Source organism: Haemaphysalis longicornis, unplaced genomic scaffold (assembly GCF_048455015.1).
Source record: "Haemaphysalis longicornis isolate Haplotype H1 unplaced genomic scaffold, Haemaphysalis longicornis Haplotype H1 scaffold_2, whole genome shotgun sequence".
In the NCBI taxonomy this organism is placed as follows: Eukaryota; Metazoa; Arthropoda; class Arachnida; order Ixodida; family Ixodidae; genus Haemaphysalis; species Haemaphysalis longicornis.
The window spans coordinates 250,740,629-250,750,963 of NW_027526295.1; the positions used below are offsets into that span (position 1 = coordinate 250,740,629).

Genomic DNA, 10,335 nt, shown 5'->3' on the forward strand with positions numbered 1-10,335 from the left:
ACATAGTATACCGTAATACACTTCATCTCGAATGTCGACCCTTTCCCTACGCCGAAGGGTCAAGATAGGGGTCGAAATAGACACGGGGCCTTGTTAATACGGTGTGCGGACTAGGGTGCGTGGTGCGTCTTGCCGCCACACAGCGTTCTTCTGTGCTTAAAATGCATAAACTTCACTTAAAGTAAATCAACGAGCAGGAACGGCTTGCAGTAAAGTTGTTTTTCCTGGTGATGGCGCCTTCGCCGACAGCATGCATGCGTCAAGTTGTTGAATTCGATTGTACCATGGACTCTCAGATCATCCCAGCGCGCTTACGGGGGGTGACCTCGGAGGCCATAATTGCTCACTGGGGCCTATTAGTGTGAAAAAAATTTCCCGCATTTCCCTGAGGGGAAGAATGTGAAAGTGCGAATGCAGGAGTTGAATTTGCGCGGTTCGGTAATGTTCGCGAAAGAGAGATCACACACACACACAACTACAAAGAAAGAAAGATGCAATTATTCACAGACACCTTTGTGTTGTCGTTGTACTTGATTGCTAGAGCGGATCTCAGCTTTGAAATTTCGTGTCAGTACTCCTTTAAGCGGGTGTATTAGCCCTTCTCACGCCCGATTCCTGGCCAATCGCCCACGTGGGTATGTGCCATGCACAGACACCTATTTGTGTTGTCGTTGTACTTGATTGCTAGAGCGGATCTCAGCTTTGAAATTTCGTGTCAGTACTCCTTTAAGCGGGTGCATTAGCCCTTCTCACGCCCGATTCCTGGTCAATCCCCCACGTGGGTATGTGCCATGTCAGCGGCCAGTCAGCGCGCGCCCATCTCCCCCCGTTGCCAAGGAAGACGAGGAGCGCGCGCACCCGCAGCTGTTGCTATGTAGACGGACGGCGGTCACCGGAATTCAGGGTCGCTTATAAAGTGCATTGGCACTTAAAAAATTTCACCATCTTCCCGTAGGGGAACCCTGAGTAGTATGCGAAGCAGCCATGGGGTCGACTCAAGTTCCCATTAGTTTTCAGTTCGATCGCGGCGTTGCGGGAGGAGAATGAGGGGAACCGAGCGCGCGCGCGCGCGTCATTTATACCGCCGATCTACAGTGGCGCCCCCAGCGGAGTATGCAACGGCTACCGTCGCGTCTCTAACCCTAAGCTGTTTTGCATTATCGCGCGCGGAGCCGCAGGTGTTGCCATTCGTTGCGCAATCCCGGAGAGGAGAGGAGCTTCGGAGATGAGAGGAGGAATACCGGAGAAGAGTGCCGGAGAGGAGCAATGCCTTGCATACTACTCAGGGGTCCCCTACGGGAAGGCGAAGACGGTAGTTGAACGCGAAGCTATCTCGTGATGGATTATTAGATGCAGAGCATCTGATTCACTCGCCTTGTCCCTCCGGCGTCGTCGTCGTTGTTGTCGGCGTTGTCCACCCCTCTGCCATTCTCCTCGCCGCGCGAGCTGCGCTCTCCGCCGCTCTCCGCCGCTCACCCCCTCTCCTCTCCGATAACGAACACTCTCTCGCGAGGGGCATTGGATTGGATTTGATTTGATTTGATTTGATTGGATTGGATTGGATTGGATTGGATTGGCTTGGATTGAATTGGCTTGGCTTGGATTCGGTTGGATTGGATTTGGATTGGATTGGATTAAAGTGGATTGTGTTGGATTGTGTTGCGTCATAGCCGCGGCACGTTGCGTCATAGCCGCGGCAGACGCGCTGGGGCCGGCTCATGTGCAGTACTCTCTCTTCCGCGGTTTCCTCTCCTTCGGGCGCGCTGCGCATATAACCGGTGTGCCGTTCTCCGGCGAAGCAACATCCACGCTTGGCTCAAACACCTAGTCCACGCCGCTTTACAAGTACGCCAACGTCGTCATCGACTGGGACCAGCTTACGCAGTCCCCTCAACGTTATGCGCGCTATACAACGCGTTCCCTTCGCCGCTCCGCCTATGCGTCGCATCTACACAGGGGTTCCCGCGAGGGGAGGTGGGAGTTTTTTGGTTGGCCAATTCCTAGGGGCATCCTGTCACAATCATCAGCGGTGCCTGGCCAGGCATGCGCAGTGGGGGTGTGGTACTCAGGGTTCCCCTACAGGAAGATAACGATGGTGGTGGAGCGCGAAGCTATCCCCCTCCTCCATCCCCCCACCCCCTCTTTTAGAGAGCAATGGGAGATTTTGATGTCCAGCTCCTCACTCGCGACCCAGCTAGCGCTGGTCGACCGGGCGCAGGCGGCCATGACATCATATGGGCTCCAGTGAATAAGGAACCACTCCCAATTTAGACGCTCAATAAATGTATTCTCTCTCTCTCTCTCTCTCGTGATGGATTCTTTGGTTGGCCAATCCCTAGGCGCATCCTGACAGAATCATCATCAGCGGTGCCTGGCCAGGCATGCACAGTGGGTGTGCGGACGGCGAACAACGACAACGACAAGGGAGGGAGGGACACAGCCCCGAGCATGAGATGCTTCGTATCTAATCCAATCCCTCGGGGCATCCTGCCCCAATCATCATCAGCGGTGCCTGGCCAGGCATGCGGAATGGGTGTACGGACCGCGGACAACAACGACAAGGGAGGGAGGGACTCAGCCCCGAGCGTGAGATGCTTCGCATCTAATAATGCCTTCGGGTGTTGGTATATTCCTTTAGCGATGCAAGCCGTTGTTTCTAATGTGTTGGGAAACATCTGCACTAAGTCCATGGAGGAAGTAATGGCTGTTTAGTATTGCTGCTGTGGAAAGATTTCTCACGTGTGGACTATCCTGATGTAACGTTTTTCCCGGTGTTTTCCCCGACCACCTCGAAGGTCTTAAGGAGCGACACCCTGCCCCATGTTTTGCACGTCTGAGCAAATGCAAATCACCGGTTCCCGGTTACGCTGCCACGGGCGGGAGACGTGCATGCTCAGCCAGGCTTCATCCGCTCACTGATATGACATGCCAGTTGTACTGGTCGAACGGAAATCAACGCATTCCGGATGTCATAGCCGGCGCCGCCGCTGGGCTGTTGGGAGATTTCAATCTGGACGTCTCACCGCGCGATCTAACCAAACTGCTGCCCTCCGTGGTCGAGCGGTTTGGGTTAATGTTTTACTAAAACAGAAACATGCCTAACACGCCGAAGGGAAACGGACAGCCCTATATCTGTATGCTAGAAAAAAACTCCAGTCCTTCCAAGTGTAAACCATCTAATTAGGTAGAAAGCATACTCAAACACAAATTACCAACGTGTCTTTTTATCGTGCACAAGTTGTACTGCACCCAGCCTTCCTGGTCATTCATCACAAAGTGAAGAATTACAATTTCTTTCTCTTAGGGAGACTGATTAATTAGAACACCCCCATCTAAACCACCATAGTTCAACAGGACTAAGTACTTATGACTTGCGTGTCATGAAAAAAACGGAGAAACATGTAAAAACCTATTTAAATCCACTAGATCTTATTCGACGTTAGACGAATGGGCCTAAGGTTCTTAAAGTCCGAGGCCTAACCTGGACCTTTTGAAAAACGATTATCGTGAACCCTTTTCAGTTTTTTGTAATTTAAAAAAACTGGGGAGGTCAATTAATTTCATTTAAAAAGAACCACTCCGAACTCCATAGCAAAAAATACAATGCCCCCAACAGTAACGCCATTGAGACGCCCCCAATAGTGGGATGGGGTCACGCTGTCAGCTATACTCGGTGACAACTTAAGAACGACACCGGAAGTTGCCGCTGTGCCTTATCACCGTAGCCGGATGTTTGTCCGCGCGGCGCAAGTAGGGCGTTACTGGGAATATTTTGAACATGGCGTGAGCCGTTCCCGTGATTTTTTGGACTTAATATGCTTATAAACGACTCCAGCAATGACAAACAAACTACGTGAGACAAGGCAGGCGATATCACGCATTCATAGCAAACCCCTCTCAAAACGCGCGCGCACTCACGCCACGGGTCCGGCGCTTTGGCGGAGTGATACACTACATGAGGTGGTGCCGTTCTTGAGCTGTAACCTAGTATACGTGTGTCCACGCAGAGTTCAGGGGAAAGGAGGCAACACAAGGTTAAATAAACATTTAATTAACACCCAGTTTGGCCTGGTGCTGATGCGCTGAACCGGCGAGATGTTGCGACTCGTAGGAGCGGGTCATGAAGGCGGCTGGTGCTGGATCTCGGGGAAAGGGAACCCTCGACCTGTGGCCAGGGAGCACGGGGTGCGCTTGCCCTGTTGTCCCTAGAAGAGCGGGTCTCTGGTTCTGGGGTGCGCGGTGATGCACTCGTACGCTGCAGGGCTGTGGAGGGGATCTGAACATACTGCTGCGAGCTCGCTGATCTCCGCAGGTGGGATTAGCGGCAGGCGTCCATCTGTTGCCGGGATGCGAGAGCGCTCTCTCGGATGCTCCTACGGCGATTGATTGATTGATTGATTGTGGGGTTTAACGCGCCGACGCAACGCAGGCGATGAGGCGCGCCGTAGTGGAGGGCTCCGGATTAATTTTGACCACCTGGGGATCTTTATCGTGCGCCGAAATCTCGTACACACGGGCGTTTTTGCTTTTCGCCTCCATCAGAAAAGCGGCCGCCGCGGCCGGGAATCGAACCCGCGACCTCGTGCTCAGCAGCGCAACGCCTTAGCCACTGAGCCACCGCGGCCGGTGCTCCTACGGCGCCTGCGTCGGCGGCGGGTGGAGATAGCTGACGAGGGGCGCGCGGGCTTTACTCCGTACGCTCCGTGTTGTACGTAGTTACCGTGTTGACCGGGACCCGTCTGGGCACTTGTGCATTCGTCGCGGTAGGGGGATTAGTTCCGCGGGCTGGCCCTCGCCATGCCCGTGCATTCGCCACGGTGAGGTGCGCCTCCTCGCCCTTCCTCCTCGAACTTCCGTGCGCGCATGCGCCGTCGGGTCACGGTAATCACGGCGGCACGGTAATCACGGTAATCACGGCGGTAATCACGGCGGTAATGACGGCGGCGTGGCCAAGGTGGTCGTACGCTTTGTGAACGTCCATGTGGCCAAGGTGGTCGTACGCTTTGTGAACGTCCATGTCCAGCACAGAGCGAACACGGTGGGATCGGCCGCCAATAAGGATCATCTCAGAGAGGTGGCCCAGACCATCCTTTGCACCAAGGTGGGGACGAAATCCAATTTGGCATGGGTGGTATAGATGGTGCTCGTGGAGCCACCAGTGAAGGCGTGTGGCAATTATCTGTTCCAACAGCTTCCAAATGGTCGCCGTAAGCGCTATTGGTCGGAGGTTGCGGATGTCTATGCTCGGTTTAGCGGGTTTCGGGATAGTGATAACATCCGCTTGAAGCCAGGCCGGGGGGATTGTACACGTGAGCCAAACCCGGTTGTACGCCTCAAGGAGTCCCTCCAGAGAAGAATGTTCGAGGTTCTTGAAAGATTCAAATGTTACTCCGTCGGGGCCGGGAGCTTTGCGGAGTGCCGCCGTGTCAATGGCCGCGGTTAGTTCCGCAATTGTAAATGGTGAGAGTATACTCGGTTGCTGCTTCCGATGGCGGCGTACCAGCACCGGAAGGAAGAGAGAACGGAGGGGGCATGATGACTGGGTCCAAGTTAAAACCGGGGTATAAAGTATGGGCCAGCTTAGTTCATACCACAAGCTGCATGCAACACTGGGGAGGCTACATTGTTGTCAATAGAGCGCCGACTGAGGGCGCCTAACCCACCGCGATGGAAAGCGAGAATAGGCGCCGGGGCCTTGCGGTTCCACCTGCCGAGAGGGGAGACTGAAATGTCCTTTCAAAACCCCCCTCACGGTGAGTTAGGCGCCCTCTGTGCGCGCTGTATTGACGACAACGTAGCCTCCACAGTGCTGCGTGCAGCTTGTGGTATGAACTATGCTTACAACACGGATCATACTCAGGGCTAAAACTCTTTGTTCCCTCTGCGGTTACGTATAGGTAAACAGAGCTGGTTCGGGAACCAAAGGGCCTCGGCCGGTCATTGCTCGCTCCACGCGCTTACATTCCGCCTCCACCGGACGCCTGAGGGTCAGCATGGGGACGTCTCCGAAGGACGGCCGTTGTTCAGACACGAGACGGCCCACACGTCGGCTCTTCCGTTATTCGGTGTACGCAGTCAACGGCCGGTGTCAACGCCCGATCTTCACACCACCATGCCCCCTCTAGCCACTAGGAGATTGCCTCTCAACACAAAACAGAAACTGCGCGCAAACTGATCGCACCTTGCACAAGTCAAATTTATAAGATAGTGTATATTATCACGACAACCGTGAGAATTATCGTCAGGAATTTCTCACGGCAGTCGCCTCTGATTGGCTAAGCACGACACCCGGAGATTTTATGGGACAAATATTTCCGAAAAGCTCGTTCCCACAGCTGCTCCTGTGGCGCTGTGTTAAAGCACTTGCTTTTAAATGAGAAGGCTCATGTTCAAGTCCGGCCTGGTCAAAATTGTTTTTTTGAGCTGTCGAAAATTTTCAGGTGTTCGCTCATGGTGGTTTTGTTAATGCCTTTTTATTCTTGTTATTATTATACCAGCAGATCGACGTACAGGACTTCTCGAATAGGTTGGATTAGGTTTAATATAAATTGAGTTCTGTGTCGTTCGGGTGAGTTAGGTTAAGATTCTTGTAGTCGGGCTGGATTTAGGTAGATTATGATACGTTAGGTTAGGTTACGTCAGGTTAGGTTTTGTTAGCTTACGTTGCGAGGTAATAGTTTTCCGCTAATTTTAGGCAAGCCAACTTTCATGGAAACTGCCGTGAGAATTTCGTGGAGTTAATTCTCACTGTTACCGTGAGATTAGACTCGAGCCAATTTATAATACTAGATTATTGGGCGATCCCCTGCAAGGGTATGCGTGTATGATTGATTGGTTTCTTGGTGACCACTTGGTCGGCGATACTGAAATTCGTATTTTAGGGCAAACGATAAAGAAGCCGTAGAAGTGCAAACAACGTGGGCTGCGCATTTTTACGAGTCACGGAATCGCCCATATCCAGGCTGCAAACTGCCTCCGTTACATGGCCTTCGTTGTTCTTCGGTAGTTCATGGCCGCGGTTCAAACATCCACAGGCGGTCTTTGTACAATCTCTGCTTGGCCCATTAAATGTGGCCCTCTTGTCGGCTCCTGTACTTGACAGAGTGTCGCACTTAGATATTTCTTTTGATGAAATCTTTCCCTCTAACGCGAAATTACTCCCTCTGAACCTTTTAACAGGCCTCCTACAGGATCATCTGAACGGTTTCCCACTCCACGCCATTGTTGCAACCGATGCTTCTGTCCGGGAGGAGAGGGCAGGCGTAGGAATTTTTTCTCCCGGTCTAGATTGGGCCTTTTTCCTCCGGCTGCCTAACTTTACTACATCTCTCCACGCAGAATTTCTCGCAATAGTCATGGCCCTTCGTAAGCTTGGTTCCTCGAAACGACAGGCAATAATTCTCATGGATTCATTTTCTGTTTGTTCTGCCCTTACTTCTTCAACTTCATCCCCCTACGTCGAGTCCTTGCTTCTTTAGCGCCTTCCTCCCTACGTGAACTTCGTTTGGTCTGGGTACCTGGACATGCAGGTATCTGGCTTAACGAATCGGCGGATGCTATGGCGGGAATGGCATTGGGCGGTCCAGTAGTGGAGGTTCTGCCGCCCATTTCCCTCATAACTTCGGCGCGCTTCCGTAGGCTATGCTTACTTCAAAGTCTGCCTGATTCCACTTACGACGACTCGGAGCTCGAGCACCTCCGGTACTCATGGAAGTGCAGCATAAGCCAGTCGCGAGCTTGTGAAGTAACCCTCACTAGCTTTCGCTGTCACGTGCCAAATTTAAATTATTACTTGCACCGCTCTAATCTGGCCCTGTCGCCGTTATGCGCCTTTTGCAAAGAACCAGAAACAATCGACCATTCCTTCTTCTCCTGCCGACGGTTCTCCTCAATACGACGAAGATACTTAGAAAGTACATGCAGCCGGCTAAACCTCCCGCTGTCTGCTACAGTTATTTTGTCATTCGGGGCGAAGGAACTGGGATTCTGCCACGGGGATCTTTGCAGTGCGTTGCACTCATTCATCCTGGAATCAGGCCGACTGTCGTGCTAGACAGCATTTAGCTTAACTGGATTTTCTTGTCAAGAATATGCGCGCCAAGCTCACTGCTTCGTCTGTACCACTTTATTCGTGTTTCTTACTTCCAATTTTCATTAAATGGTGTTCGTTTTTACCTTTTTTTCTTTCTTTCTCGAATCTGCTTACTTTTGTTTCTCTACTTATCTACTGCTAATCCATCGTAGTAATTAAAAAGTCCTCTTTCCCTTCAAAAATTACCTAATTTCTTTCGGTAAGGCGCCCATTTCCTGGCCAATCCCCCTGAGTGGGTACGCGCCATTTCACTGGAACCACCACCACCACCTTCATCAACCAACCGTCGGGTTATCGCCGTAGCTTGTGAGGATCGAGGTATACGGGCGACGAGATTAGGCTGCGTAGCACTGTTTCACTCCGGAACTGTGGAAATTTAACCCGGTCTGGGACCACAACGTCGCAAGTTTGCTGCGTCCAATTTCCATCCAGCTACTCGGAAGATGTCCATCCTGCCAGTGCTTCTAGCCTTGACGGTCGGCGTGCAGGCTGCATCCGCCGCTGCGCTCACTTTCAAAGTTCCCGCCGCTTCGACGGAGTGTTTTCATGAAGACATCGAGGCGAACAAGAAGGCTACGGTGCAATTCGGGGTTGCAGCTGGCGAGGCGTCCGGCGTGGTCATGACGCTGAAGGGCCCCAAAGATGAGACTCTATACCAGGGCTCGAATAATCGGTTCGACATGGTGACGATCTTGGCCAACGTGACCGGCACGTATACGGCATGCGTCTCCAACGAGTTCTCCATTCTCGAGCACAAGCTGGTCTACATGAACTTCGAGGTTCGCGAGAAGTCACCGCCGCGGCTCGGCGAGAGCGACAACACCATGCGTGACATAGAATTATCTCTGGAAAAGGTGCGTCGCGAGCTAAACGCGATTGTGGACTACCAAACGCACCATCGACTGCGAGAAACCCACGGGCGCAAACTCGCGGAACACCTTAACCAGCACGTCTTCGTCGCGTCCATCGTCGAGACGATGATCATTCTGATTATATTTTGTGGACGTTGTATATCCGTCAAGATGTTATTCAATTAGCCCAAGGTCGTCATCGTGGTGTTCTAGAGAAACTTGAGGCTACGCGCTACCATGATTCTGTGACGAAACCCCTGATCTTCCCATTGGCTATGCATTTTCCTGGTGGACATTTTACCTTGAAATTAAACACCGTTCGTATAAGCGCGCCTTGTTCACCTGCCATCGCTCTCATTTTGACGGCCCTCCTCGCGGCGGAAAGCGGCTGCTTTGAGCATGCGCTCTCCAGCAGAGCTGTTGCTGTTGAGGCCGACGCAAATCCGTTTGGCGTAGACAGAAAACCCAGATCGCACGTCAGCGGCTGCCTCGCGGCGACCGCACGGCGTCCCCGGGGCTAGGCGTCGGACTACCTTTCCGCAGTGGCTTTAACAAAAAATGGCGCAGCTTGAACTAGTGGTGCAAGGCTGGCGAAACAGCAGAGCTGGGAGTCGACTAACTTCTCGCCACACTGACAGCCGATCCCAGGAGAGAGGAAGCCGTCGGACCCGAGTAGTGCAACCCCCTTTGAGACGGCACTGTACAGCGAAGACCAATAAGGTATGTGCACTGTTCTATTCATTAACGATCTTCAACCCTTTCGTTGTCGTCTTTTGACGGCACAGCCGCGTATAGGGCACATCCTTTTGCAGCGCGTCCTCGCCCCGATAGACCTCCACCTCTTCGTCAGCTGGTCCAGTGGCCGCCTCCACGTGTGGAGTTTGAAGGGATGGATTAACATATTCGTCGTCATATCGTCCTCGGCTGCGGCGGACCCGTGGTGCGCCAGTCGCTTCACGACGAGGACGACAAAGGCGGGCGCTCCTCATGGGCCGTGAGACCAACGCGCAAGCCTAGATAACGCCAGGCTGTCGCCGCGAGGCACGTGCACCTGTGCGTGTGCGCCGGACGGATTTGTGTCGGCCTAAAACAAATGCCGAGTGCACGTGAGTGCGTTCCGTTGTCGGCGTGGGAGAATCTAGGTCGACCCCCTAGCTTCTGCAGGATCCGCTGTCGATGCGGGGAGAAGCTAGGTCCAGCCCCAGCTTTGCTGTTTCTCCAGCCTTGCATCTCTCGTGCAAGCTGCGCCAATGTTTTTGAGAAGAACCGTTTCGAATTTCAGTTGCTGTCACGGTATCAGGAATGGGAGAAACAGGCACGAGGTGTACATAACCTACTTTTGACAGCTAAAAAGCGCGCGAGCCCATAGCAATGTTGGGGCCCTGACTGCTG

General features: G+C 52.9%; 1 protein-coding gene across 1 annotated transcript; it reads left to right on the forward strand.

Moving 5' to 3' along the window:
• Positions 1-8,535: 8,535 nt before the first annotated feature.
• On the forward strand, positions 8,536-9,129 carry LOC144168589 (transmembrane emp24 domain-containing protein 7-like). Its single transcript, XM_077697541.1, has one exon. It carries the CDS (start codon positions 8,536-8,538, stop codon positions 9,127-9,129), a length of 594 nt encoding a protein of 197 aa, XP_077553667.1.
• The last annotated feature ends 1,206 nt before the right edge of the window (positions 9,130-10,335 follow it).

What these genes read in the sequence shown, in the direction of transcription:
- LOC144168589 (XM_077697541.1), top strand. Translation starts at nt 8,536, where the DNA reads ATGTCCATCCTGCCAGTGCTTCTAGCCTTGACGGTCGGCGTGCAGGCT.